Raw genomic sequence first — 22859 nt, forward strand, 5'->3', positions numbered from 1 at the left:
AGCACAATCATTGACATTGTAATAACTGTTTAATTGCTGTGGGCCTGAGCTTCATGAAGACGTCAAGCCGTTTACCTCCTAATGGCCTCCTCTTTTGTCACGGACATAGCCCCTTCTCATAGCAGTGTGAGATGGATGCCCTCCCACTGGCATCATCATCATCTCCTTCTCTCCAGTGGATTAAAGATGACCCCATCAAGCCTCAGAATACTGATGTCTTTTCGATGGCTCACTGTGTTTTACGAGGGTCAGGACCTAGGTTAAAATGTAGAAAACGCACAATGACGCTGACAGGATTTTCTGCAGACTGTCGTCCAATGGGCTGGCAGAGGAATAATTTGAAATAAATGCTCCTTTAACAGGAAATTTAGTGGTACTGGATAATTCCTGGCTGGCTGCATTTGGACACAGTAGAGTGGAGAAGCTATGGAAAACAGTCTGGATAGGTCAGGGTCAGGTCACACGGCTCCACCCTGATCATCATTAAGCCACCGAAAGCAGCCGGCCATGAGCTCGTTAGCACTAACGAGACACTATAACTCTTTCTACTTGAGAAAGAAGCAGAATTGTTGGATTTGGGAGGGGCGGGGTGCCCTCATCATATTGCATCTCTAATATGGCACTCAGCAGTAAACACTGCCTGCTGCTTTTTTGTTGAACTTCAAACACCTATTGTTTGTAGATAACCACCTGCCAGTTCATGCACTGTGATGGCTGTGTGGCAGTGGCGTGTGTTGGGATTGTGCAAATAATGGTGCAGTTCTTGTTTAGTCACAAAATTTAAACACTGCCAAACGACTACAGTTTCATAGTACTTTCTAGTGCTATGAAAAATGTTAACTTCTATGAATCGCGGGACCCTGGTCTTGACTGGGCAGTGTTCACCAAAAGCATTAAGATGAACTATTGGCTGCTTTCATTACAGGGCATTCCATGAAAGCAAAGATCTTTCTGTGAATATTTAAAATTTTTCATCGACAGTGACGACATAATAATTTCCATGGCTAGGGACAAAAATGTTAATGTAAAATGCCATATTGGTGGCTCACAGCATGAGTTAGAGGGGTACTTTCACTGTGTGGGTGTGTGTGTGTGTGTGCCCATGTTGCTGTGTGTTTGTGTACTCTAGGGTATTTCATTGTGTACTGTGTTTGCATTGTATTCTCCTCTGAGGTGTGAGTTAACTGCTAGATCCATCTATTATTATTGCCGTAAAAACTGTTGAGCAACTTCACACGTACCTGCGCTGTGTGTTTGTCTGCCAAAGTGATGATGGTACTTTGTTGCATCTGTGCCTTTGTATTGTCAGCCATATTCATATATGCATAAATTAGAAATTATATATGTAACCTATATACATTTGCAGTAAAAATAATGTGAAGCCTACCATGAGTCTACCATGTCCAAAAAGTTGAAGCACTTAACTCACATCCTCTAACATTTGAAAAAAGATGACATCCAAGTGTGATCACTGACTACACCTTCTCTACTCTTCTCTTCTCTACTCTTCTCTTCTCTTCTCTTCTCTTCTCTTCTCTTCTCTTCTCTTCTCTTCTCTTCTCTTCTCTTCTCTTCTCTTCTCTTCTCTTCTCTCGACTATATTATTTCTAGCCATTTCAGGTCTCCCTGTTTAACTCTTTTATTCATCATCCCACTCAGTGCCATCAGCACTGTTTGGGATAGTTTAGTTATGTAACTGGGAGTTATGTCATGTCACTTCAGTGAGCCAATGAGTCATACAACATTTTACAACGCAGCAGTTTGGACTACAGTTACTTTTGAGAGTAATTCAGTTGCTTTTAAATGCACTTAAACTATAGCTAAATGACCAGTGCGGAACATTTGTCTCCCCTCTCAGGCAGTGAGAGTCATTACAAAATTGACGTGCTTATCATGCCATGGATTCTGCCATTGTTGTAGTCAACTTCTTCACTGCGGTTGCTCTTCCCTTCGACTCTGATGAATCAGTTGCTGACGTTCCCAACACTGAGTTGGGTGAACATGGCAAGTGCTGCTGCTAAAGGGCCTTCACAACCACTTTTAGTCAAAGATGAAGTATGATGTACCGTTTGGAAGTATATACGAGGCAAATGACCAGGGAAAGGCTAAGGATGTCAGTAGGGCTGTAGGCAAACAATGCTACAAAGTGGTGGCAATGAAGTCAGAAAGCACAACAAACTTGGTGTAGCATCTTTGTGAAGAATTTTGAGAGGCCAATAAAGCTCCCGTTTCAACAACACTGAAGTATTTAACAGTTAAAATGAATGCTAACCTGGCCAGTGCACACGTTAATGTTAGTCATTTAGTTATTAGTAATTAGCCGATAGACACGTTGACTGCCAGTTAAGTCATCATTAAGGTAGCGGCTAGCAGCCATGGCTAATAATAAAACGATGATGTTAGTGTGGGAGCTAGGCAATAAATGTCGGTCCTGCCCATCTGTAATGTTAATAGAAACTTTTGTGCTATTGAAAATGGTATCGCAAATCGAATTGTTTCTGGGTCGAGTTTGAAATTCTAGTATTGTGACAACCCTAGGCCCTATTACAAATTCAAAATGTTCTGTCTTCTGCAAGAGGCAGTGTACAGCCTTAACAAGGTGCCAGTTAACTCACAGGGCTGCCACATAGAGACAAACAACCATACACACTCACATTCACACTTATTCACCGGTTAATGTAATTTGCCTGTCTTTAGAGTGTGGGAGGAAGTCAGAGCGCCTGCAGGGAACCTGGACATGGAGAAAACATGCAAACTCCACACAGAAAGGCTGGAATTTGAACCAAGAACCTTCTTGCCCTGAGGCAGCAGTGCTATCCACCGCACCGGCCTGCTGACTTGGATTTTTCCTGACTGTGCCATTTAAGGAGTCATGCTGGTGTTCTATTGAGGCTTTCAGAAAGCTTCTGCATTTTTAGTGTTACCTTACATAGAGCTCCATAAAACTGCTGATTTGCTATATTAGTTTATAACATCATGAATAACACGGCTAGCTGAGGCCTTATTTTTCTGTATAGAACCTCTGCTCTAATTGAATGACCAGTGTTAAACCTTTTTTTTCTTTTGTACCCAAGTGTAACTTTGTGTGAAGGAAGTATTTTCACTTTTAAAGGTTTCTCTTGGCCTGAAAACAGACAGTAATAAAAGGTCATTTCTGTCCTCTACAAAAGCCTGAAATAACTGTCCCCTGTCTTTCTCGATCCTCTCCCCTAATCCTCCTCCCCTGCTCTCCGACCTATCCCTTTTCAATCTATTTTTCCTCCGTCTGCATGTCCTTCTGCTTGTTCTTCCACATTCAGCCTCACCTCTGGTACTGCAGCTGCAGAATAAGATCATATGGATAGTGCTATTTGAATTGTGGAACGTCAACTTTGCTTTGTGTGCCTATCTTTCCTTAGACATCAGCAAGAGAAAGACCTGGAGTATAAAATGAATTGTTGGTTCGATGCAGACGGTAATCTTCACTGCAGATGATGAGTGAGCAACCAGCCTTGCAACATGCTGGGATGCAAGGTGGATCAAGATAGCTAATGAGATGCACAAGTAACGGCGTGGCAAAGCAAATCTATGGTGCAAGAGGTGAAGGGAGGATCAACAGATAAATAATTAAATAGAGTGGTAAGAAGTGAAGGATCAATACATGACATGTAATATTACATAGGTGTTCAATATATTTTAGTTTGAATTACTGTTTTGATTATGGATCATGGTGTGCTGTTACATATTTCTGTAAGACACACTGAAACCAGTTGATCCTGTGACACAGCACACTGTGTAACTGGAGTGAGGGGAGGCAATTTTCCACATGGCCTAGGCTGGAAATGTTTGTCTCCCATCCAAAACACACACACATGTGCACACACACACACACACACACACACACACACGTGCAGATTACCCCTGTCCAACAGCCCAGCACAGGCTTCTCTTAAATATTTAAGCCAAATTGTATTGGGTTGCTGTGTGTGTCTGTGTGTGTCAGCCTAGTGTATGGTGATATCCTTCACTACCAGTAGCCATTATGAAAAGCACATTATCTAGCATGTAGTTGGCCATTGCCTGTCTGTAAATTGATAAATGACCCACAATGACTGATGTTTTACAGGACCCTTTACTTTGCATACACGTACACATACACACACACACACACACACGCACACTTGCACTCCCCTGCCCTCTACCTTGATCTCTCTCTCTCTTTCACAGACAAACTCAATCACTCCCCCTCTCATATACTCAATGGCTGACTCCCCTCCTCTCTCTCACTCACACTCACATACTCATTCATATTCAATAGCTAATAACTGACACTGCCATTCCCTCTCACACACCCGTGCGCACACTTACTCACGCACTCCATCACTCATCCACTCACTCCCAAACTCACTCCCAAGCTGCCCTTCGGCTCTCTGCCTCTGATCATCTCTTCCTCTCACAGACATACACTCACTGTACACACACACACACACACACACATTTCTGGCTTTTTCTGGCTGCTGGTAGAGCTCAGAGAAACTCCTGTTAAATCGCACACATGCTTAGCTGTGATCTGCTTCAGCTGCTGGCTGCTTTACAGGCACTGAGAATAGAAAGGTGATATTAACCACAACATAAACACAATCTCAGCACTCTAAGACTTTGAGCCAATCAGGGAATCCAAGAGGAAGCTAGTGAGATATTTAGATATGTATGTGGAGGCACTGCAGGATTTCCTGCTGATAATTCACTCTCATCCATTTAAGAGTATACATGGAAATAGTTTTGTTTTTTGCATTCTGGCTATTTTTAGATCACCTGATGTTATGATTGTGCATCTTCTTCTTTATTGTTAAAGACAGTATGATCTCATCCTGTCACCCATGTATACCAAGGTAAGCTCTCATATGGATTTACGCTCCCATGCTGGCAGTTCTAAATACCTCACTTTGAGTCACAGTTTGTCATGTCGGAGCTGCACTTACGGTCCAAGGTTATTGCTGTGTGAAGAATCCAAAAATAAACTTTTTTCCTTGACATGGGCAGTTCATTGTTAGTTTTTACACAACAGCAAAAGGTCATAAATAACTTCACACTGTAGCTGCGCATGAGCACCAGCTGTATGCTTGCATTTTGCTTAATTTGTTCATGTCTGTGTGTTCCCATGCTTGGTTGGCTGGCTCATTAGCTAGTCAGTTATTGATTAAAATAACGATCATATTCATCAAGCTAATGAGCCACACACAACATGGGTATGGTTTGTGGATCACTGAGGCCAATTATGGATTGGTTTGTGCGTTGCATATAAAAACACATACAGGTGTATTTTCTAAACACATAAAATTATGATGAAGGAGGAGGAAAGGTTGTTCATACTATTTTGTGTGTGTAAAGAAATAAGAGACAGACACGCAGGACGGAAGGAGGAAACATAGATCAGATGCAGAAAAAGATATAAACACCACATCACGAAGACCGTCTTCATGGCATCCTCTGTATGGATTGTACTAATGGTGGATTAAAAGATTCTGTGATTCTTTTATTCATTAGTTCACAGAGAAATCATCCAAGTCTGCGGTTCCTTTTACTCTGTGGAATGTTTTAGCATCTTTTAGCTTCCCAGCAACTTTCCTGTTTTAGTTCTCTTACCACTCTCATCAGTGTGATTTCTAGCAGCAGCAGGCAGCTGTTTTCAAAAGTCCTAATAAACGCGCTGTACGCTACCTGCCCAGGTAGCGTATCTGGCAGTCAGACACAGTTAACAAGCAGCTGGTCAACATAGTGGAGCATTAGCGAAAGAGCTCGATATTTCCCTCGGGAGTTTGTGGAGACGAAAATGAAGCTAAAATGTGAGTGAATATTGGCCTAACGTCCATCAAGATAACAGAAACGCAACTCCAATTGAATGCTAATGTTGCTTTGTTTCCGGTGGCTGTGTAAATAAGCACCTGTTTGGTAACAAGCTTCACTGACCTCCAAAGTGGCCAAAAAACTCAGCTTTTAATGCTGCCTTTGAGTTCATATGTAAAGCACTATGTTTTTTATTACTGGAAATGTATATCACAGTGCTGTGTGTGTTTATACAGTATGTGCAACATAAACTCAGACAAGTTCTTGCTGCTTTTATAAGGCCTGGCTCTGATGTATTGCCTTGCCAATGGAACCCGGCCCTCCATCCAAATTAAAGTTCCCCTGCTCCCCAGGCTGGGAGACATAGCAAGTCCTTGTTTTCAGTGTGTGTGTGTGTGTGTGTGCATGCGTGTATTTCTGTGGTGCAGGCTTGTGTACGTACGTGCAAATGTGAGCAGAGCTGGATTGATGTAGGAGGTTTACACATTGCTCACGCTAGCTTCGCCCTCTGGCCACAGACAGAGGATGAGGAGGAGATGAAGGGAAAGGAGGAGAAGAATAGATGAAGAGGCCATAGGAAGAGAAAAAACAAAAAAACAAGAGGAAAGAGGCAAAGACTCAGAGGATGGATGCAGATGTGATAGCTGTGTCTGTCCCAGTCACACCTCAGGCTAACAGCTGCAGCAGATGAGCTTCAGGCTCCCTTTTACACTCTGGTTTCTATCACACAGCTTATAAACCGATGGCCCGTGACAGTCAGCAATAAAGTCTCTCTCTCACACACACACACTGCATGACAGCAGTACAGTTACATTGTATTCCACTGACGGAGCTCTTACTCCTCAAACCTTGACAGCAGTCCCCCTTCCCTATTTTCTTTTTCACTCTCAATTTTTCCCCTTTTGTTACCAAGGCAACAAGGCTTATGTTGCTTATCATCTCTTTATCCTTCATTAAATAAAGAGACAATGATATTCTGCCCTTTTTGTCTTCTATTCCACATACTTCTTTAATTTTACTTTTAACGCTTCATTTTCCTGCCGCTAATTCTTACCTTTTGCCCCTCAACTTCCTCTCTTGCTGTCTTCCCATTGCTCTAATGGCTGCGATTGGCTCATTACAGTTAACAAGGTTCGTTGCTCGATTGCCAAAAACACTTATCTTGCCACTTAGCCAAACCACAGAGCATCAGCCCGACAATTACAAACTGTGTTTCCAAGTGGCTCAGCTCCATACAGAGGACACAATTACAGTCTGTGTTTTGAAGAGGTCGGCTCGTAAATGAGCATGCCAACAAACAGCAGTTGGACTTGCTGCCTTCACAAGCATCAACCTTCTTTAGGAAATTAGCGTCAGCTTTTGCAGATGGTCTTTGTGGCGATTGGAGAGGGGAGGTTAATTCCTCCTGCTCTGTTGCACCTTCCTCTGTCTCAGCATATACTGCTGAGAAATCTTGGACATCTTACATAACTAAATTCAAAGACTTAGAGAGGGAGGGAGGGAGTGGGAGAGGAGAGAGATAGAGAGGGCAGAAGAGTGCACACAAAGGAATAACAGAAAGGAATACTGAGCAGGCGATGTAAAGAAATGTAGATCTGTATGCACAGATATGTGTACAGTTGATTATTAAATGCAACATATGGTAGACTTACTTACCTTTATTGATACCACAAATCATAAAGTTGTACGTGTTTTTAAGTTAATGCAAATCCCTTTGGTCATATCCACCGACAGCAGCACATTGCATGCCCTTTTCTTTGTAAGGTATCATGAAAACAACGCAAAAACCTGCAGAATTTTCCATCCTAATAACATCTTCTCCTGTATTCAAATAACCTGAGGTGACCCCCCGTTGGCACCATTGGCATCACCCAGGCTTGTGCATACAGCACGTCTGCACGGTCTTTATTTTACTGTGTGGTTTGTGCTGCTCTGTTCATGTTTTGCCTGTGAACTCTGTTACCCTGTTGCCTCTTTTGATCCGTGAATGTTCTGTGTTAAATAACGACTCGAGACGTTCTGGTAGAAAGACTCGGACAGTCGTCTTTATCTCTGTGTGACTCTCTGGGGTTCGTTCTCAGGAATTTTCGGTGTACGTACCTGTTTGGCTTAAGTGTGCATTCCTGTCTGTCTTTAAACATTGAGAGTGCAGGAATGTCCGGCAGACAGGGACAGAGGAGGATGGGAATCATCACTGTATTAAATAACTACAGTTTTGGACAGGAAACAAAACTCTCTTGTTCTTTCCCTATCACTCTTCCACCTGCCACAGTCTACATAATTCCATATGAAAAACAAGTTGACTATGGAAGTCACAATGTGTGCTTGACCCTACAAGATGAAGGTGTTGAATATGAATCAACAATATAAAGTAGGTGTCAAATTTGGTGGCATTAGCGGACAAGTCATGCGATCATGAAACTCCTCATCTTTGAGAATGTATGGAGTCAATGTCATACCAATCTGCATATTGAATTTTGATATTTCCTGTTGACAGGTGTAAATTTTGACTCGATGGAGTTGTTGCATCTTCATGTTAATGGAAACATTGATCATAAGTCAGTTGATGGCACGAAGCACAGAGAATCCACAACAGACTTTTCTCATGCAGTTCCTGGCTGATTCAGAAATATGTGAAATGTAAATGTATATCAAAAAATGCTTATTTTAAAATATTTTATTTATTATTTAAAAAAAAAAAAAATTGTCGCGAGCCAAAGTGTTGAAGAAGCTTAAGTTTTGACTTGATGGTGGCACTAGTGGAAAGTTCAGGTGGTCGCAAGTACCAGACTACACAATGGGACTGTCAAATACCTCATTCAAGACCAAAGTGCTGGAAAAACAGATGGACAGGCTGTGTGTTTTGTAGCTGTGTGTATGCGTAAAGCTCATATGTTATGGTAACGTGTGGCGTGTAATACTCCTGGCTGAAGGGTTTAGGTATGTCCTTGACTGTGCATCTTTGCACTTCTGAGCCAGCTTGGCGACTCTTAAGCCATTAAGTCCTGAAATCTGTTATGTCGAGCACACTTGGCAACATTAGCTCGTTCTGGCACTACTGTCTTTTTGATGAGTCATTAAAAAGTCAAGTCAATGACAAAGCATTTGCTTGTATGAGAACCTTTACTTTAGCTTGTTAACTAATTGATGTTCTCAAATGCCGTGCGTTTTTTCTTTCCTCCTGTAATGTAAATGTAACCAACTGATACTAATGTAACGAAACTTCTCAAAAACATATATGAAATATGTCCTCTTAATTAAATTATCGATGATCCCCATTTGACAAGCTGCTGAAGTTGGATGGAGCTTTAATTAACCCGACTGTGACCATACGCCGAATTCCATCCTGTCCAGACCATGTTTTTAGACATTTATAAATGATTTATTTTAAAGTCATCGATATGTCCTGGAAATTCAAACTTCACCAGGTCTCTCCTCAAGGATGAGGACTTTGTTTTCATTAATTTGGTTTGGTGTGTTTTGGTATTTCTGACCATGGTGTTAGGCAGTCAGGTGTGCACAGCACTTGACGAATCCTGATCTGCATGAATGTGCAGGCATGTGAAATGACGATGGTTTCAGAAGAGCTCCGTGTGGTGTAATTATAGAGAACAGAACAGAATGAGAACCGCGAGCCTCTGGGCAAAACCAACCATGTGTGAAGCTTTTTTCTCCAATGAACATTTGAAGATCAAGCAAAGTGCTTCCAAAACATGTAATAACTTGATTTTAATGTCATCTCACTTTCTAAAATCATCCAACTGTAACAGAAAGTGTAAATTAGAAGGGAAACCTAATGAAAATGTGCTCTAAATCCTTTACTGCCCTGTTTTCCCTTGCCTCTTGAAAACATATAATTCAACAGCGAGCTTTAGCTGGATGACCTTTTTTTGTTTTCATGTAGTGCCCTTGCTTTGAAACAGTGTTGACATGTAATCTGTAGGACCCTGTGTGTGGGCCAGCATACATGTGTGTAGACATCTGTGTGATACATACCTTTAACTGTGTGGGTATCAGGCTCTTTCACATAACAGGTATGCTGGCCATGTAATCTGTTAATAGCAGTGTGTGCGTGACGTGAGCAGAGTGGGTTGACCTAGACGTCCAGTCGACTATATACTGTACGTGTTTGACACCGTGGTCTCATGCAAGTGTCGCTGGTTGAGACATATTGGCCATTGATCCTCCACAGGAGGCTTATCTTACTGTCACGTACAGTGATGGAGGCTAAAGGAGCCATCCTGTGCCGTCACCGCTGCACTCATTTGTTTTGTACCTTATGTGTACTTGTATAAACTCATCATTGTAACTATTACACCTCGATATATTTTGCGATCCAGCTGATACTGGACTTCTGAGGCTGATAGTGATATTGCTGTTAGAGTTTTATTCAGAATTAGATACTGGTACTGATACTGATACTGGATTTTATGAGCCAATGTCAAAATGTTATGTGTTATTTCAGTATTGATTAATGATGTTACTTTTCTTTTATATTTCCATTTTATTTTTTCCATAAACACATATTATTAAACAAAAAAAGATCCGATTTGACACCCGACTTAAGGACACAAAATAACATGACAGTATAAAATGCTTTGTAGAGGCTGAGGCCATAGGAACTGTAATGTAATTGGAACATGACCCTTCACCCTCTGTGTCCGCTTTATTAGTCTCTGTGTGAGCAAGCCTCTATACCTGAACCTTTGCCCTCCGGTTCTAAATTGGATTGTTTTTTTTTGGATGCAGGCCCAAAAATAATTGTTTGCTCTTCCTGGATAATTTACAAGCTTAATGAGTCCATAATGTGTTAGAAGTTGATTGTGGATGTATTATTTAATTTCAAACCCTTGTGCCCATAAGCGCCCAGGACACATTCTCCATCACATTTTCTTTTAACAAAACAAACTAAACAAGGTGTTAACTCAGATAAATGTTGTACAAGTTTTTCAGCACTGTACACATAGATAGTAACAAAGTGTATTTGAACTGTGTTGTGTTAGAATTTGTGTGTGTGTGTTTGGGTGGGTCTGCTGCTGTTGTGAACTTCAGACTGTCTGATTACACTTCATCTGTTCATCTCTTCGCTTATTGAGGAACGTTGATCAAGCGTGAGGGTTAACCTAAGACCTCAATCCGTGATCGGTCACCTGATCTCTCCGTCCTTCCATTACTTCAGTCTCTCATTTCTTCATCCCATCAATAGAAGAGGGTGTGGAGGGGAAGACTTAATGAAGGCTGAGGAAGGCAGGGCTCTTGATTGGAAACAAGTTTCTTCTGATTAAATTTTCACTTTGCACAGTAATTGTTAGGGAGGGGATATGAACGGAAGGGATGGGGTTGAGAAAGAGTCATTTAGATAGATCCTGGCATTTTCCTGTCGTTTCCCTGATATGTAATTATACTCTTTATTTGTCTTGCCATAAAATTAATAACAAAACATTTCATGGCATTAGTATCTATCACTCAGTGTTTCCCAGAGAGAAATACCTGTTTGACATTCAGCTCGAGTATTGCAGTTCACAAAAATGTTATTGCTTTTATCATAGCCTCAGCTCCACTTATCAGACTGCATCTGAAATATTGAAAAACCTGTCTTGCATTCCTGCTTACTCATTCATTTCTATCATCTCACTTGCACTCCACATGAAGCTATCTTCAGTTTTTATAAAAATGGAAGGAAAATTGACTGCAAGTTAAAATACGGAGTCATCGCTGACTCAGACATCCATCTATCCAGTCATTACCCGTCTGTCTTAGCACTTTGCAGTGTCAACCATTTGCACTCACATTCACGACCTACAGGAAGTTTAGAGTTACCAGTTTACCTAACCTGCATGTCTTTGAACTGTGGGAGAAAACCAAAGCAGATGGAGGGAACTCCAATCTCCATACAGACGGACAGGTTCAAACCCAAGTCCTTGTTGCTTTGATTTGAAAGTGCACCACTGTGCCGCCCTACCTCAGACATACTGCAGTTCATTTCCACCCACAATAAACAGTTCTATTTTTTAAGTGCTTAATGGGTAGAATATTTCTTATCAGTAAGAACTCTGAAATGTGGGACGTGCTTTTGCCAATCCAGTGATCCAACCTAAAGGTTTCCCAGCCTGGGTAAACACCAGAGAACAAACAGAGTCCAGGACTCACCACCAGCAAAGCTTGTCCCTTATCCAGGGCGGGGGCCCTGCGGAATGGGTGGCTGGTTTAATAGATCCCTCTGTTCAGTCTGGAGCTTTGTTAACCTCCCAGCCACCCTGCTCCCATCAGCTCCACTGCATAAATCATGGACGCATTATTTCTGACTTCACACCATCAGGGGGCAGAGTTACTCAGTCAGTGTCAGCAGAAAGGCATGCAAACATACACACACACACACACATACACACATGGACTCACACACAGCAACAATCTGTTACAATCTAGCTACCACTTTGCCATATAAACACACAGCTCACCAGTTGGCTATTTGTCTCTATTACAGGCGAGGGAGGCTGATGAATTGTTGTCTGGAGTCGTTTGTCCTTCCACCGCTTCTCATTCCCATTCTGGAAAAAAGGTGCAGGGGTCAAGCACGTGGAATTTGAGCATGTGTATATATGTGTGTGTGTGTGTGTGTGTGTGTGTGTGTTTGTGCCCATGTCTGTGTGTGTGTCTTATCAATTTTGAAAGACGGAGTAATGTTACATCACTTATCAGAGGACAGCTGGTGGCCAAGATCATAGGGATGGGTGTGTGTGTGTGTGTGTGTCGTGGAAACCAATGTTAAAAGTCTGTGTGACATTCACACACACAAGCAAATGCCACATGCACACAAACACACCAGTTTATTTTTCCATTCTGTCATCCAGCTGCCTGCTCTGCTCTCTCAGAACAACACACCTGTGTGAGGCTCAGAGCTGCGGTATAGGATAGCCACATTAATTCCTTGTAGCTCTGTTTCTGAAGATAATACTCACAGCAGGCCTGGGTATACGTGTGTGTGTGTGTGTGTGTGGGGCTACATTTTCCAATATGTGTATTACTTTCAAAGAATAACAAGGAAAAAGTTGTTGTGCCCTGCCACCTAGTGGTTTAGGAGGACCAGTCTTCAGTGCACAGAGATTAGATTTCAGCCTGTTCTAAAAGTATAAAAGCTGATGCTGAACAAGCTTATTTAAACCTTCCCCTGATAACACGATACTTACAATATATTTCATTTACAACTTTAACATGCTCTGCTGCAATGCACTGATCTTGAACAGGAGTTACAGTCATCTGAATTACTAAAACCAAGAGCAACAATAATAAATTACAATAAGGACGATCCTGTGATTATAATACGCGTACCTCCGTGCAGATGAATGCACAAGTAATGAGTGATCCAGATGCATTCTGGGTGAGTATATGCACAGTAGTAGTCTTTCCTCACACGTCTGAGATCAGAAAGCTGTCAAGGTAATGTGGCAGCACCCTGGATACAGTAGAGATTCCCCTCTGAAGTTGGTCAGAGCTTGTTCGTCTGACTAATGAAATTGAAGTCTGACTTTTCACGTATTAAAGGGATGTTCTCTTTTGTCCCTATTTGGGTACAAAGTAGCATCCATGGAGGTGGCAGGAATTCAATGCTTTTAATGTGACATTTTCATCGGTAACGGTTTCTCTGCCTGCACAGTGAATGTTCTGTACAGTGTGGGTAAAAGCCAGGGAAACGTCCAATCCACCTCATCATCATCATCATCATACACTTTCTGCACACAGAAATCAGTTTCCTTGTAGGGAAAACTTTGATTTACTGTAGACCTTTGTCTCAGCCTGCAGACCATTTGAAGTAAAGACGGCTGTGCTGGATGTGTGTAGTTGAAAAGGTGAAGACTGCTGAGTCTTTCTTAACTCTTAGTGTTGCTTTCTCTATCAACATCATCTCCACTGGTATCACAGACTTAATGGAGAAAACAGAAGCAGTCAGTCACAGTTCTTGCACTCCCTGCGTGGTGATGCGTCGTCATGGATCTGAGAAGGCGCCACACATTGGATGAAGCGGTCATGATCTTTGTGATGCTCATCCATTGTCATTAATATTTAATTTGATATGTACAGTATAATTTCCTTGTGATGAATGACACTTTCAGGCACTTAGGCAAGTGCTGTTGTCTGCTTGGCCTAAGCGTTTTCGACATAAGCAGGGTTTCTTTAATCTGAATATGTGCAGGAACATAACAAACTCTGTCGGTTGGACAGGAGCCAGTCAGCCCGTGGAATATTTGAAGCAGTCTCAGCGGATCTACGGCTATAACGATCTGCACCTTGTCCTCTTTTAGTTTTTTTTTTTTTTTTTTCTGCCAAGGAGTGATGGAGCAGATGGGAGTTTGACTGTGAATGAGACTCTCCGCCTCTTTCATTCCTCTCTGCCATTTGTCACTGTGTGTGTGTGTGTGCATGTGAGAGAGACACTGAACAGAGCAGCTGAGAGGAAACACAGCTCAAATCCTCATCCTCTTACATCTCTCTAGCTCCAGCAGACACGTGTTCCCTCTCTTTGTCTGTGATGGACAGTAGCCATGAGCTAATGGTTTCCCTGATGGAAGTACAGATATGTGCAGCACTAGCAGAACTAAAGTAATCTCACTGAATAAATAAACAAAGCAGTGATGCGCTCTTTGACAACAATTTGAAAGCTAATAAGGTTTGGAAATATTTTGTGCTGGTGATTATCACACAGAATTAAACTACTTTTAAATCTGTGTTGACAAAAAGTCATTTCCGGCTGATTTGAAGATTCTGCAAAATAACTTCAAAATGCTTCTTACACAACTGACTGAGGTGATTTTAATAAGAGACCACTCTTGTCCACTAGGAGGAGTGGATGTATAGTATACAGGGAAACATGCTCCAAAAGGTAATGATAAAGTATTGTGGAGCTTATGTTGAATTTGAGTCGTTTGGTTAAACCTTTCCAACATGGCTCTGTTTTCATTCCGTAAAATTACAGGGTAAGTCAAAGGCCACCATCTTGCCTTCTTATCCAGATGTAGAGGGTACCCTTCTACATCTGGATGAGACATACCAGGTTTTAATGTACCTGTCTGAGCAGCTACAATTATTTATTACTATACTGTACAGTATGTGTACAGAAAGATCTCATACAAAAAAGCTAAAATAATGAATGCATGCTATAATAAAAACTGTACCCCTTCCATGTAGTGCAAACCATGCAATAAAACTGTGCAGTGCCTGAGAATTTATTACAGAGTTAATTTCTTCCTGTCTCTGACTCTTTAAGCACACCTCTCTGATCCCTTCAGCTCGAGGAGTTGATTGATTGAACGCTAATCTTTTTTCCTTTAATCTACTTGTTCTATAGCAGAGATTATGATACTAATTTCTAATCCGGCACACTGCTGGATGTTCTGTGGCAGAGAGGGAAGACAGAGTGGAAAGAGAGGTTCACCTGTTTATCTTTCTCGGGTTGAAAAAAAAAACAACAAAAAACAAGATAAATGCTTAAGCAACCTTGACTTTCTTGGATGTTCTCTCGGAAACGTGACAAGAAACATTCAGCTTCAGGGTTGTGTATGGACTGACATCAGGTGACATGGGAGCAGCCAAATCCTTGTGCACTATTGACCAATCCTCTGTCATGTAGTGCTTAAGTGGAAGAAAGATGTTCCTGAATAGATGTTCCCTCTAAACCCACCAGGCAACACCACCCTCTACAGTCTGCTGGGGGTGTCCACACGAACTGACCGAGTGGTTTGAGTACCGCACAGCATTGACCCAGAATAGCCTATACCTTGTAAGAAACAGTTGTTTGATCTGTTTGTGCTTTTGACAGCTGTTGGGTTTGAATATGATAATTGAATATGTAATTCTTTTGAAGTAGGCCAAATTAATTGATAGACCAGATACAGTAGAGAATGAACATTTCCAATATGTTCCAGTCTGCTAGGTTAATGTAACAAGTTCCACTCATAGTCTGGATGCTAGAGAAATCAAATCAGATTGTATATTTAATTCACTAGTCCCCGAAATAATCCAGCCTAACAACTCATACAAGGTCTCAGCTTCTCACTTGCTCATTTGCTGTATGCATCCACTCCTGACAGCGATTGAAGATTTTGGTGACAACCCTTTAGTTTTCTGTGAATTAATGGTCAGCTGCTGATCCTTTTCATGTGAAGCTCAGCAGTCTGTTTGGTGTTTTATGATGACTGGACCTTCTCTGGTCTGAGATGAGCAGTTAGCACTCTGTGCTTTTTTTTTTTGGATGTGTTTTAGTGTGTTGTGATAATCTCCCAGAGCTTTGTAAACCAGCAACGCTGAATCAGATTATCAGATGGTACACGCTGAATTGGATTCCATCCAGAGGAGCATTTAGATGAAATGGCGTTTGCCCTGTTAACCTCAGAGCTCAATTCATTTCTGATGCTCTCGGAGGAAATCTTTTACAGTAGAAGAGATAGTATGATAGTCAGCGTCAAATGTTTAAGCTTAATACTTGATTTTCACTACTCAAATTCAGGACACACGCACACGCACTCTTAGATAAACCCACTTGTGTGTGTGTGTCTGCAGCATGACGGAACACGCTGTACAGTGAACTCATGCACTGATATGTGCAGGCAACGCATTCATGCATGTATGATCATCAAACATAATATCTATATTTAAAGTCAACACGCGCAGAGAAGTGAAACAGTTGAGTAAGTGTTCCACATTCCATCAAACAATTCACAATAAATCTTATAAGTCTTATAAAACAATGATTTGTAGTGAAATCCTCTTGTGCTGGCATATAATCCTACATTGTAATGTGTGTGTGTATATGCATGCACATGTCTGTGTGCATACGTGTGTGTGTGTGTGTGTTTGTGCAACTCACATCTGTCATCCCCAAAGTACACATCACCACATCTGAAGAGAAACACACATTCTCACAGCCTGCTGTTTTTACAGTTTGTTTTGGGAGACTGCTGAGTAAGTAAAGAGTTGCTGGTTCAGTGTCTGGGACTGACTGCCTGTATTAATACCAAAGGGTTTCTCAGGCATACTCTTCCAAGAATATAATTCACAGAGGACGTGAGATGTAAAATGAAAGCCCTCTAGAAGGAGGACTGCTGCTGGAAATCTGCCTCTGATTGTTGTTCATGTGACAGCAATTAGAATAAGTGAGGGAATCCATTAATCCAATTTAATCTGTTTGAAAATAAGACATTTAAGATTTTGTTTTTTCAAGTTTACCTGTTTACAGGGACACAAGTTGATAATTCTTGCACTTTTTATGTGGAAAAGAATGTCAGATACTGGTTTGACTGTCACTTTCGTATGAATCTGCTAAATGATTTCACTTTTTACGTTCCTGCTTGCACTGCTGACGATGACGAGGCTGTCACGTTTTCTTTAGCTTCTCAGTTCTCAGTTCTCTTAGTGACAGTGTCAGGTCATACAAACAGAGCCAAAGACATTCGAAAAACTTGTGCCTTCATGTTTCCTTGGCCTGGACAGGTGGCTGCAGGTTTGTGTAAAGCCACTTTAGGCGTGATGCAGCGACACCTTCAGCGAATGCAATGTCACGGCTGTTAATGAAAACACTCATGAATGGCCATGACCCAATAGCTTATGAATGAAAAGTGAGCCGGGCCTCTAAGTACTGCACACATCTGCACAGAAACATGCATGTGCGCAGGCACATATACATACACACATGCTGCCAGTTATGGCCAGATGGTGTAATCCTTTAGTTTTCCCCATGTTTCATATTTTTTTACCCCCCCACCCCACCCCGTGATGGGATTATGCTGTTGTCCAATCGGATTTCGGCCCACTCTGCAGCAGTGATGTGAGATAAATGACAGGCGGGTGGGTGAGTGAGGTGGACATGCAGTAGACACACTGTACGCTGGGTTGCACAACCAACCGTGTTGGCTGTAAACGCTCCACGCTGTCAAAATCGCTTTGGCTGCCATTTGTAGAGCGGGGTCACTGAGCATCGCTGCCCAAGTAAGAGACGGGATGGACCAGAGTCAGGTATGCTGGGGGAATGTTAGAGGATGTTAGAGGTCATTTAACATCAAAAGACCACCTTAGGTAGTGACCAGGGTGCACAAAGATTACAGTGATCAGCTTAATGGGTGTCCTGATGCTCAGCGTACGCCTTTATTGTCACTCTGCAAATTGGATGTCTATGATGACAATATGACTGCCGTATGCTTCAGAGATCATTTTGAATTCATTTATGGTATCCGAGAGTAAAATTACATTTAGTTGTGTGTTCATTTTTGTGTCACCGGGGTTCTGTTTCAACTAGACGAAAAGGAATAAAACTTTCCTCAAAGGACAGAATCTTTTATACTCTACTATCGACATGACACATTGTGACTGAGGTGGTTTATCTTTTTTACCTGCAGTGAATAGTAATAGTTTGCTTGTCTGTAGATGTTGAGTTATTTTTAGTGGCCAGATGTGACTAACTTCCCTGAACAAGGGACCGATGTTCTTCTGCTGAAGAGTTTAGTGTCCCTTATATCTTCTGTTGGGTATAAACTTGTAGGCCTCACATTGTCCTAGATGTCTTCAGAATGCTTCCTGATAATCTCCTTAATTTCTGTAAATATAGCGAGTCTTCTTCCACTTGAACGTGGCTCAGTAGTTGTTGTATTTATACAGTCAGTGTTACAGCATCAGTGTTAAGATGGCACCTTTATCATGTCTCATGCGTTTTCATACCTTATATGCGTATGTGTATGTGTGTACATCTGTATTTTGATGTGTTGAAAGTTACGTCAAATCCAGAATAACAGCTTATTTTGAGTTCCAGTTTAGCTGCTGGGGTTGGTAGAAAACTCCCAGCCACTTACTGTCACATGTAGTCTAATTTCACGCTTACTTAGCTGTTTTAGCACTCATGTGGCAGATTAGCGAACACGCCCGGCCTCGTATGCAGGAGAGTGTGTGAGCTGATTAAATGCTGATGCACATTTAATAAGGAGAGAGAATGAAAAAGAGTGTGTGTGTGTGTGTGTTTGAAAGTGGGCCTGTGTAATTAGTGCATATATGCTCATATTCACAGTGTGACATGATGTGTGCATCTGTGACTGCTTATAATGCACATGACAGTGTTTCCATATACAGATTTGTTAATGTGGAATCTGTTCTCTTTTTTTTTTTGGAAAGAATAGTTGAAGTTATCTTTTGGATGTACACTTACTCTGTTACCTCAAATAACTTCAGCAGTGTTCAAGGTTTTAATCCAAATTCTAAATCTATATACCCTTTGGCAGTGTAAGAGGCCCTGGATAAAAGCTTCCGCTAAATACAATCAGTCCTGTCTGAGCTTTGTCTTTGTGTCCTCCCACGCAGGGCACTGCTTTTTGTGTATGGTGGATGTGGTGCCAGTGAAGAACGAGGATGGCGTGGTGATCATGTTCATCCTCAACTTCGAGGTCATGACAGAGGGGACATTCCAAGACCACAAAGAGGAGCTCAACCACCGCCTGCCCACCTGGCTTGTCACAGGTAGCTACTGACTAACCTTATTTCTTATTTAGTTATTTGTGGTTCTGTGCTCATCTGTTCATGTTTGAACAACTTCAGAAGGACATAAGAGACACTTTTTGTGTGAGACGTCAAGGTTTTCTTTTCTCCTTGTCCCTTGCTCATTACAGAACCATGAAATATTTTTGAGGGAAGCATTTTTCCGTTAATTTAGGTTTTTAAAGAAAAGCTCCAAAAAATCATCAGAACAACCACTGGGGAAGTGAAAAAGAAATAAAAATGAATAAAAATGCTCTGCTGGTGGATGCCCCACTTTATACCTCTTTCAGTCTTTCTGTTCATTTACATCTCCTTTTCAATAAGTGGATTTAATTTGCTCACTCAGCAAGAAGTGACAGTCATTTTTACAGAAAGGCTAGGTACTTGTGATATTTGCAAAGACATTTTATCCCTGTTAAACCTGGGGCACTTGTGTTAGATCAAGTTTTTTTTTTTGTTTTTATTTCCGTGAGCGTGAACGTGCACTTTACGTTCCAGAGGGATAACCCTGGGGAGCAGCATTTGAAGTCGGACACTGATGATGTACTGATTTGAAATAAAGCCTGTCTCCTAACCAGATTTCTTGTTTTTAAGTTTGTGGCTAAAACCAAAATCTCATCAATGTTACTGTCCCAGATTCCTGTTGCAAATTGTTTTTGAAGCTGTGTTTTGAAGGTCTATCAGACTCGACATGATCCGGTTCAAATCTCACTCTCTCCTAGCGTGACCTCCACTGCCAAGTATATCCTCCCATATCATATCTCCACCTGGTTTTCTCGATTCACACATTTCTCTCACTTTCCAATTCTCCGTCCTGCCACAGTTTGATATTTGAAATCCACTTGTCACTCTGCAGGTAATCAGTCCTTTCCTCTCCTCCTCCTCTTCCTTCTCTCCTGCAGGTCGCCCACGAGGCTTCAAGCTGCGTCTTCCACTGCTGCGCTCCTTGTCCAACAGTAAAGCGTCTCTGGACGACGCAGAGGCCGGTCATATCCCCACAGCTACACCTCTGCCGCTGCACCCAGACCACCAAAGTCACGAGTCCTTAGGCCTGGGGGAGCTGTTGCCCCTTCCCCCTTTACCACCAGACCACCAGGAGCAAATCAGTGGGAGCAGGTAGGCACCGTGGACTACTTTTAGCACTTTGATTTCCTCAGCCAGGTCTCGGTTTGAATTCTTTCCCCATGTTAAAGTCCTTGTAGCAAATGAATCTTAAGGAAATCCTCACTTCACTGACAGCAGCATTCTGTTTTGTTGAGTTGTGGCAGACACTTTCCAACACATGGGTTTTACTTGAAACATTCAGTTCAGTGACAGACTCTCCTATGTCCTTTTCTTCTTCCTAGGTCAGCTCTACAGGGTTGGCCGGAAGACCGCCAGGAGGACCAGCGCACCTTACTGAGCTCTGACCCTCCCGTACCCGCTGCTCCACACAGAGCCCACCTGGCGGGTCCCCTCACCCAGTCTTCACCCTGCGTAGCACCTCACCACCGCCTCAGCCTCAACCCGGACGGCTCGGGCTCCAACTGTTCCCTTTCGCACAGCCGCTCGCGGGAGAGCTTCCACAGCATGCGTCGCGCCTCCTCCGTAGACGAGATCGAGGCCATGAGGCCCGACTGGGACCGAAAGAACCGCAGAGCGAGTATCCGGCAGGGCAGCAGCAGCACTGGTGAGGACGGTTGGGACGAAGTCATCACTGTCAGGGAGGTGATTTTTACCTCACTGTCTCCTTTCTGTGTGTTTGCAGGTGCAGTAAACAGTAAGTCCAACATATTGAACTCCACGTCGGACTCGGACCTCATGCGGTACCGCACCATTTCCAAAATCCCACAGATTACCCTGAACTTTGTGGATTTCAAACCTGACCCACTCATTGCCCTGCCCACTGGAGAGATGGACATCATAGCTCCCTGCAAACTCATCGACCGCACCCACAACGTGACAGAGAAAGTCACACAGGTAGGCTCGTACAGAGAGCGCGGTGTGCAATGAGGAGAGGCTGCGCTTGTGTTGTTTGTGAGGGTTTTGACTTCCCTGAGCTGCTGATATTTGGGTTTGAGCTGAGTATGTGTTTATTCTTTTCTCTGCTGCAGTTCGGCTCACACTTTCCGTATTAGAAATGTGTGTGTGCTTATGTATACGAAAAGAATGTTCATTCGCTTAGTTCCCATCCGCTTCTTCCACTGACGACATGATGCTCGTAGCACCCTCTGAAATGAATGAGACTGATTGAGGGCCGATGTTGTGACAATGGAGGGTGAAGTGGTGACATTCCAGCGGCTGATAATTAACTCAAGAGATGTATAGGACACGTTATGAAGCATTGCCCTCCGCAGTCAGAACTACAGAGTCGCATGTCTGAAGTTCTCGGTTACAGGCACACTTCCTATAGCTGGTGCCATTTGGGTTGCATGAAACAGAATATACTGTAAAGTGCAAATTATATGAATGCAATCGATATCTTGAATTGGAAAACGTCAACTGTGATTCTGTATGTTTTGAGTCAGATGAGTTGTTTCTGTGGCTGGAATTTTTATTTTGGAAAGTGACTTGTGTCTGGCCCTCCACCTGTGCTTTTTCACTGCATCTTTTTAAAAAGCATTTGTCAAAGTAATTCAGTTTAGGAGACACAGAGAAGGCAGCCATATGGGACTTCTGCAGAGAAAGAAAGTCTACTTTGACCTGCTCACTTTACCAAAGTGCTTGTTCTGTTGTATAACAACCAGTAAATAAGAAGCCTCAGATTATAGGACCTCTATTTTTGGATGTCATTGTTATCAGAGGAGAGCTTTATTGAGGCCAATGATTGCACACACACGGTTTATAGGCAAAGTTGTTTTGCCTGCTTGCAAAACTTGAGTATTCAGCCTTATTTATTTATTAGAGGAGCACGTCTTCCAGAGGACCAGCTTTGCTATCACAGAATGTTGTTCTTCCTTTTTTGGTGTCCTGAGTGTCTGTTTTCAACCTCATAACCATCTCAAAATGTGGCTCGTAGCATTGCAAATCTAGTGTAAGAGGTGAAGGAAATACAGTAGAAAAACGTCATCTTCTGCACTTCATCCAAGAGTCTGAAAATCAAGCTGAGCTGAATGTGTGAAACCTCAATCTGTTTTGTCAGTTTCCTTATTCTGTGCCTGTTTTAATGTCACTGCGAGCTGGCAGCATGTAGAATATATGCATGTCACATTATAAAGGCAGGATTTTGCCTTTTTTGTAAGAGAATGAGATGTCTGATTTATCTCAGATGCCCTCAGCTTAATTTGTTTTTATTCAATTTTTTTTTTAAGTTAATCTATGTTAGGAGTGCAGTCTACACGGAGTTACTGAAGATGAATATGAATGATCTCTCCTTTCATATTGTGGGAGTGAGACATAGTGTCTGCTGTTCTCTCCGAGCAAGTATGGGAACATGAACAGAGAATAATCCAAAGTTGATGATGCAACACAATATAAATCTAATGCAATCAGGCTAAACAGTATGAGAGGTGCAGCTGGCAAGGTCAAAAACATAACCCTCA

The 22859-nt window shown here is 42.2% G+C and overlaps 1 protein-coding gene across 8 annotated transcripts in view; it reads left to right on the plus strand.

Annotated features, from left to right (window-relative positions):
• kcnh2b (potassium voltage-gated channel, subfamily H (eag-related), member 2b) overlaps positions 1-22859 on the plus strand; it is a 208862-nt gene that overhangs the window by 93450 nt on the left and 92553 nt on the right. For all 8 annotated transcript variants that reach the window (XR_006841390.1, XR_006841391.1, XR_006841392.1 and 5 more), the window contains exons 3-6: positions 19165-19320; positions 20241-20454; positions 20685-21007; positions 21086-21297. Coding sequence is in view for 5 of the 8 variants with exons in the window: in XM_046370884.1 (XP_046226840.1) it covers positions 19165-19320; positions 20241-20454; positions 20685-21007; positions 21086-21297 (905 nt within the window). In the remaining 3 variants the exon portion in view is untranslated. The remainder of the gene's footprint in view (positions 1-19164; positions 19321-20240; positions 20455-20684; positions 21008-21085; positions 21298-22859) is intronic.

Source organism: Scatophagus argus, chromosome 18 (genome assembly GCF_020382885.2).
Source record: "Scatophagus argus isolate fScaArg1 chromosome 18, fScaArg1.pri, whole genome shotgun sequence".
Lineage (NCBI taxonomy): Eukaryota > Metazoa > Chordata > Actinopteri > Scatophagidae > Scatophagus > Scatophagus argus.